Source organism: Sinocyclocheilus anshuiensis, unplaced genomic scaffold, assembly GCF_001515605.1.
Source record: "Sinocyclocheilus anshuiensis isolate Anshui unplaced genomic scaffold, SAMN03320099.WGS_v1.1 scaffold502, whole genome shotgun sequence".
Lineage (NCBI taxonomy): Eukaryota > Metazoa > Chordata > Actinopteri > Cypriniformes > Cyprinidae > Sinocyclocheilus > Sinocyclocheilus anshuiensis.
This window is the reverse complement of record NW_015544194.1, coordinates 455,162-463,116: the sequence shown is the minus strand read 5'-3', so window position 1 is coordinate 463,116 and position 7,955 is coordinate 455,162. Positions and strand designations below refer to the sequence as shown.

The 7,955-nt window shown below is 34.0% G+C and overlaps 1 protein-coding gene across 1 annotated transcript in view; it reads left to right on the top strand.

The window, feature by feature from the left end:
- LOC107696637 (USP6 N-terminal-like protein) overlaps window positions 1–7,955 on the top strand; it is a 32,784-nt gene that overhangs the window by 13,248 nt on the left and 11,581 nt on the right. The window contains exons 3-11 of the mRNA XM_016497084.1: window positions 313–398; window positions 1,562–1,601; window positions 2,966–3,046; window positions 3,178–3,285; window positions 4,383–4,492; window positions 5,318–5,366; window positions 5,442–5,562; window positions 6,548–6,642; window positions 6,821–6,886. Of these exons, the coding sequence (XP_016352570.1) occupies window positions 313–398; window positions 1,562–1,601; window positions 2,966–3,046; window positions 3,178–3,285; window positions 4,383–4,492; window positions 5,318–5,366; window positions 5,442–5,562; window positions 6,548–6,642; window positions 6,821–6,886 (756 nt within the window). The remainder of the gene's footprint in view (window positions 1–312; window positions 399–1,561; window positions 1,602–2,965; window positions 3,047–3,177; window positions 3,286–4,382; window positions 4,493–5,317; window positions 5,367–5,441; window positions 5,563–6,547; window positions 6,643–6,820; window positions 6,887–7,955) is intronic.

Below are 7,955 nucleotides of genomic sequence, written 5' to 3'. Positions count from 1 at the left end.
GCTTAACTTTTATAAAGAATATCTCTTTGGATTTGAGACTTTAGTCTTTGCAACTTTACAGATCTTCTTTATGCACCAAGAGCTTGTAACACTCCAAAGAGAAGGGAAAAATTGAAATCGCATCATATGACCCCTTTAATAAGCAGCAAATTAGGAGTTTGAGGCAAAAGTTGCAGTTCTGATTCAGAATCTGCTGGATTTAAAGGTGCTTAAAAGTTGCCTGGAACTGGATGATTTGTTTCACATTTGATAAACTCTACACTGTTTGTATTTAGATGACTCAAATGAAGTATGCGCTTGTGTATATTTCAGGGTAGAGACGCAGGAGTTCAGATCGATCCTTGGGAGGATGCAGACTACAGCATATACAGAGTCACAGATCGCTTTGGATTTCTTCAGTAAGTCCTGGTTAAAACCCAACACTTAGTTTCCATATTGGCAGGTGGAGGATGCATTTGTTGCTTTCAAAGCCCTGTAAAACTACTTTTATTTTGTCTGATACAAACCCGTCAGTCATAATGGCTGACTTTTTTCTTTTTTTCACTTTGACTTTTACATTTTTTTTTTTTGTGTATCAACACATTTAATTATGTTATTATATTAAGCAGTCTGATTTTAGGAGCGTGCTATAGCTCTATTGAAACCGAATTAGTGTTCATTGTCAAGGTTGTCAAGTTTAAGTTTTCGAAGTATTAATTTCTTAAAAATAAGATATTCAAGGATGCATTCAGTTGACCAAAATTGACAGTAAAGGCATTTATAAAATCAACCAAAAAAATCTGTTTCAAATAAAAACTGTTCTGTTCATCAGGGTTTCTGCAAAAATAAGCAAGTAAATAAATAAACAAATAAAAGTTAAGCAAATGTTTTAAAGACTGATAATAAGAAATATTCATTTATGTTACAATATATTAGATCTGAAGACTAGAGTAATGGCTGCTGGAAATTCAGCTTTGCTATCAGATGAATAAATTACATTTTAAAATATATTCAAATAGAAAACAGTGATTGCAAATTGCTGTGGTATTTTACTATTTTTTTTCTGTATTTTTGATCAAATCAAATAAAAACTGTTCTGTTCATCAGGGTTTCTGCAAAAATAAGCAAGTAAATAAATAAACAAATAAAAGTTAAGCAAATGTTTTAAAGACTGATAATAAGAAATATTCATTTATATTACAATATATTAGATCTGAAGACTAGAGTAATGGCTGCTGGAAATTCAGCTTTGCTATCAGATGAATAAATTACATTTGAAAATATATTCAAATAGAAAACAGTGATTGCAAATTGCTGTGGTATTTCACTATTTTTTTTCTGTATTTTTGATCAAATAAATGCAGCCCTGGTGAGTTTAAGAGATCAAACCTTTGAATTGTAGCATACATTATGATTTTAAATCTGTCCGAATCAAACAACAACCTCTGTACAAATTACAATTGCGATTGCCTACTGTTTTTTGGCTATCCCAGGGTCTAAACGTAATCCCAGCCAGACAGCAATGTTTGTGATGGTATACAAGTATGGTGTAGTTTTGTAACCCTATTTGTTTTTCCCACAGTGAAGAAGAATTACCCACACCGAGTGCGCTTGAAGAGAAGGTATGCACACACAAATTAAGCATATAAATATACTATACAGGTGATGTGTATTCAAACAGCATGTGTTTTTTTTTTTTTTTTTTTTTTTTTTTTAAATCACAGACAAAAACACAAAAGAAAACACAAAGGGTCACAGAATGAATCAGTAGCAGTGTGGAGGCTCTTTTGTAAACAGGCCTTCAGACATGACCTTCAGATGTGACCTTCAGACATGAGCGTTTAGTACACGAGTGTGTGGCAGACACAGCTGGGCTGTTTGGAGGTGTGCTCTCATGTGACGTATTCACAGCGTGGAGGTGGCTGATGCATTTCCCAGCTGACATTTGTGCAGTCGTGTTGTGGCACGTAAAGGTTAAAGACTAGGGGTGGAAAGAGTGAAAGCGGTCCTCAGAACAGATGTTAATAACAGCAGGGTGATCTGAATGCCTGTTCTGCATCTAATCTCAGAGTACTTATACAAATGAGGAAAGAAATATTGCTTCCTTAGACAAAAACACAAGAGGGTTGTTTGTGTCATGTAGCAGATATTTATACTCATACCTGTCTGTTAATGGACTCTGAGGATTAGAAGCATGTATGTTATGCACCATATACCACTGATGACACATTCTTTAAGCTTTTTTCTTTTATTATTTAATTCTTTTAAAGGAAAGTAAATAATTGAAATCCTATGAAGATGTGAGAACTACACTACCATTTAAAAGTTTGGGTTTAAGATGTTGAATGTATTTGAAAGAAGTCACTTATGCTCCGTGCTCACCAAGGCCGCATTTATTTGAAACCAATAATATTTTGAAATGTTAAAACTGTTTTATTTTAATATATTTTCAAATGCAACTTATTTTTGTGATGCTAAACTGAAATTTCAGCAGCCATTACTCCAATCTTCAGTGTCACTTGATCCTTCAGATATGTTAATTTGCTGCTCAAGAGACATTTCTTCTTCTTATTATTATTATCAGTTGAAAACAGTTGTGCTATTTAACTAATATAAAGAGATTTTTGTAACATTTACTGTCACTTGTAATTAATTTAATGTGTACTTGCTGAATAAAAAAATAATCTTAGTGACCGCAAACCTTTGAAAGGTAGTGTATTTCATTTGAAATTTATATATATATATAACCTGCAAATGAACGATCAATTATTTCAAGACCAGACCGGATAAAAAAAGCACAATTATTAAATATGATATGGTTATTTTTATTATTATTGATGTTTTTGGGCGATGATTGGTGTATGATTATGTGTTGACTGAAAAGTAATGAAAATTAAACAGAAAATTAACTTTTTAATCAAATCTATTTTTTGTTTTGTTTTTGCAAATCATAATTCATCAGATTTCATTGTTTTTCCCTGTGCAGCAAAAACAGGTGGAGATTGAGAGGGTGCAGAAATGGTTGAAGATGCTGAAGAACTGGAGCAAGTACAGGAACAGTGACCGGGTGAGCTCCTCAAGAGGTTGTGATCATTTCTCTGAAAATCAGAGAGAGCACTGTGATGTAGCTCCATGGAGAACCAGAGTGATGCTTAAAACACACACGCACTTGTTCTTACTCCTGGTGTCTTTGTGCAGATGATTAAGAGGGTGTATAAAGGCATCCCACTACAGCTGAGAGGACAGGCCTGGGCCCTGCTACTGGATGTTGAGAAAGTCAAGAGTGACAATGCAGGAAAATATGAGGTACAACATTGAAAACAGTAACTCGGCAGATTTAGCTGTGACCTATGGACACTATGTAGCTGCAAGTCTTTGCTGGCCTAAAGCCGGGTGTTTGGTTAGAGTGGGATTACTGAAGTGGTGTTGTGGTAGAGCTATTTCAAAGGGATTAGAGTGTGATCTGAAAACAGACAGATGGCTGATAGAAGGCATGGAAAGAGATGGAAGAGAACAAAACACAAGAAAAACAAACCTTCAGAGCTGCTGAGATTTTACAACAAGCAAGAAGTATTTGCACTGTGTCGCTGAACAAGGTGCCCTGGTGGTGATATCCTTTATTGCATGCTTTACACAAGTGGTTTTGTAAATGTATTACAAAGTGGTCAGTTATATATATATATTTTTTTTTTTTTTAAGATTATTACTTTTCTTCAGCATGGACACATTAAATTGATCAAAAGTACAGTAAAGACATCTATAATGTTGCTAAATATGTCATTTTCAAATAAATGCTGTGTTTTTAAAACTTCTGTCACATTTGTTCTGTTTTGTTGATATGTATTTTTCTTCCGTTGGTCCCCGTGTTTCCTGTGTGTATTTCCTGTTTTCTTTAGTTTATTTTAGTTATGTCCTAGTTAGTTTTCAAGGTAACTGTTCTTTACCTGTGTCATGTTTGGTGGTTATTTTTTCCGTGTATATATTGCTGTGGGTTTGAATTGAGTTTGTTGGTTATTGTCACTATTTATGGTGTTCTTAGTATATATTTCACATTATTAGTGTTTAACTAACTATTTTTTTAATCAAATAAATGCAGCCTTGGTGAACATGGGAGACTTTTGAAAATGTTGAAACAGACCCAAAACTTTGAACGGTAGTGTATATATCATGAGCAGAATTTTTTTTTTTTTTTTTCTAAGAGAATAAAAGTAGTTACAGTATGTAATAAATGAGATGATGTATTAGTCAGCTGTTCATTTTGACAAAATAAACCACTCAGTAGTGTAGGTATAATATCACATAATTAAATCTAGAAATGGTTGTTTTCTAATGTCATCTTGTACTGCATGGTAGCTTATCAACACTGAATCTATTTTTGATGAAGCCATTTGTTTGATTGACAGAGAATGAAGGAGCAAGCCCAGCTGTACTCTCCAGAAATCAAACAGATTGACCTTGATATCAACAGGACCTTTCGAGACCACATCATGTTCATGGATCGATTTGGTGTAAAGTAAGTAACACATGAACACATTAAAATAATTTGATTATATGCCATAAGGCATACATTTAGTAAGGTTAAAAAAACTGCCCTTGTAGGTTAAAAATGTCTCTGGAAATCAATTTAAGGGAAATAATATCTCTTAATTGAAATGTGTATATTTGTTTAGGTGTAGGATTAATTTTCTGTTTTTATCCTGGCTTTACAAATCCTGCAGAGTGTCCTCCTTTTTGGTGATATGGCCTCTTTAGACAGGTCTAATTGAAGGCTAAGCTCCTAAATTAGACATTTATTGAGGCAAAAGTCATAGTTAATAGTGAGAATTGGTCCCCAAACTAAAGTGTGGCCGATATGCACATAAAATACAGACACATTTACAGAACAGGGACATGTACAGTGCATGTGTTTATTGCGAAATGAATGCACAAATTTGCTCAAACATTTCTCGTATTGGCTATTTATGTGCTTTATGAAAGTGCCAGAGTGTATGTTCATCAACATCTCCGTCTCCCTTCGCCACTTCTGCAGACAATCTCTGGACCTGATTTCTGCGTTTTTAGAGCTTGTTCCCCAAGCAGGCCAGAAAAGGGAGTGATGTCACTGTGGATTTAATAGATTGCAGGCCTTAGAGAGCCAAGTGGAAAGTCTTGCTCATCTGAAGGGTGTCATTAATGCTCACACATGAAGGGAGGGCCTCAACTTTAATTTGAGGAGCGAATGCATCTTTGTGGAAAAATATGGACGTTTGGTTCATGTGTTGTTGATGTGTGTTTGTTTCATTGTGCACTTTCAGTAAAAGACAGTTTGAGTCTGACAACACTTTTCTTCCCTTCACAGGCAGCAGTCTTTGTTCCATGTGCTCTCTGCGTACTCTGTTTACAATACGGTAAGTGTGCGATCACATCTATGCTTAATAAAGAGATGTTACATAATCGCTGACTTTGTCTGTTCTTGTCCACAGGAAGTGAGTTACTGCCAGGGCATGAGTCAGATTGCTGCCATACTGTTAATGTTCATGAATGAAGAAGATGCATTCTGGGCTTTGTCCCAGCTCTTAACCAATCAGAAACATGCCATGCATGGTGAGTCCTCATTTATTCTGCTCTTGGCTAAGAATTTTAATGTTGATTTGATTTTTTTTTTTTAAACAGATAAGGCTATATATATATATATATATATATATAGATAAGACCATTCAAACGTTTTGGGTCAGTATTCTTTAATGTAAAAAAAAAAAAAAAGTCCTAAGCTACGGTCAGTTTGATTAAAAATACAGTCAAATGGTTATATTGGGAAATATTGTTACAATTTAAAATAACTGTTTTCTTTTGTAATAGTTTATTTCTGTAATGGCAAAGCTAAATTTTTAGCATCATTACTCCAGTATTGAGTGTCACATGATTCTTCGGAAATCATTCAAATATGCAGATTTCCTACTTAAGAACCATTTCTTATTATTATAAAGATGAAAACATTTGTGCTGTTTAATATTTTTGTGGAAACCATGCTACTTTTTTATTTTTTCAGGAATTTTTAAAAGAACAGGGTTTATTCTAAGCTACGGTCAGTTTGATTAAAAATACAGTCAAATGGTTATATTGGGAAATATTGTTACAATTTAAAATAACTGTTTTCTTTTGTAATAGTTTATTTCTGTAATGGCAAAGCTAAATTTTTAGCATCATTACTCCAGTATTGAGTGTCACATGATTCTTCGGAAATCATTCAAATATGCAGATTTCCTACTTAAGAACCATTTCTTATTATTATAAAGATGAAAACATTTGTGCTGTTTAATATTTTTGTGGAAACCATGCTACTTTATTTTTTTTTTTTTTCAGGAATTTTTAAAAGAACAGGGTTTATTTGAAATAGAACTCTTGTAACATTATGAATGCTTTTACTGCCAATTTAATAAAGTATTAATTTCTTCTTTCTTTTGAATGGTAGTGTACATAACACTTGCGAATTTAACAGAGGTTATTATCGTAGGTCTAGTACTGGGAAACTGGGATTTTTTTTTTTTTTTTTTTTTAATCATGCCTTCACATTTGCAACCCATCACAGGATTCTTTGTTCCTGGATTTCCCAAACTTCAGCGTTTCCAAAACCACCACGACCAGATTCTCTCCAAACTTTTACCCAAACTAAAGAAGCATTTGGTAAGATTGTTGTGGCACACACAAGTACAAAATGAGCCCAGAACCTATAAGATTACTTAAGTTACAGTAAATATAGCTATTAACTTCATTCACTTAACATGATACTGTATCTAATGCTGGGTTTCTTCCCTTCTCATTCTTTTTTTTTTTTTTGTCTGTTTATATGCACTCTCATCAGGATAAGGAGCAGATGTCCAGTGGGATTTACAGCACTAAATGGTTCCTCCAGTGTTTTATTGACAGGGTAAGTGTTTGATCTGAGCAGATGCATTGTAACCAAACTGACAATGGTGTTATGTAAGCGGAGGTTAGTAGATAGGTGTACATGCTCAATCATATGCTAAGCTTAGATCTCAAAAGCCAAGGAAATGATGCATCAACTGTGTGTATATTATAGTGTTGGTTCAGGTCACTGCAGACAATCCTAAAAGTGGTGATTCATTTGGCTCCCTTTGAATGTAACTGAGTCAGCTGTTCTGATTGTAACCGTGATTGTTGAACCATCGTGGGATGGAAACACTTCTGGATCTGCTCAAGTGAGAGGTGTTTATATGAAGAGATGCTGGCAGTGAGATCTGTTCAGACTTGCTCAGCTAAAAACTGAGGTGTTAAGTGGACATTCAGGTTTATACAGGCAGAGATTTTGACTCATTGTAGATGTGGACACGGAAGGAGGAACTGGGATTGAATGTCAACAGCAAAGCATTGATAATTAGTTAAATACAAATGATTAAGTGTAGATGCAGAGAAGTCAGGGACACCTCTGAAGAAAGAAACTGCTGATCTGTAGAATCATATATATAGCAAATTATCTTGAAATTGTGCGCAGCTGACTGGTGTCAGATCTCCGCCTTGTAAACACCCCCTAATTAATATCATTACCATATAAAAGAGCACACCCCAATATCCGGATTTCTATGCTTCGGAGTCTGAAATTGAGGTCCTGCTGGCGGAGGTAGAGGTTCCTGCGGGACGCTTTTTATTTAATAATGTGTAATTATTCTGTGGACAAACAATGTGTGTGTGGTTATCTTTTTTTCTATTGACTATTATCAAAATTACTACTTCTAGAAACAACAGAAATAATAATAAATAATAATAATAATAATAATTATTATTATTATTAAAAAATTGTTTCCAAAAGTAACAAACTACTAATTCAAGTACAATTTTCAGTCACTTTATAAAAAGTGAACCATCCTACTTTAAAAATCACTTGCTATGACAACTAATAAAAGGTTTTTAGTATCATGAAGTTCTTGCAGAACTTCATAAAACATTATTGGAAAAAAAAATTGGAGATGGGTTTTTTT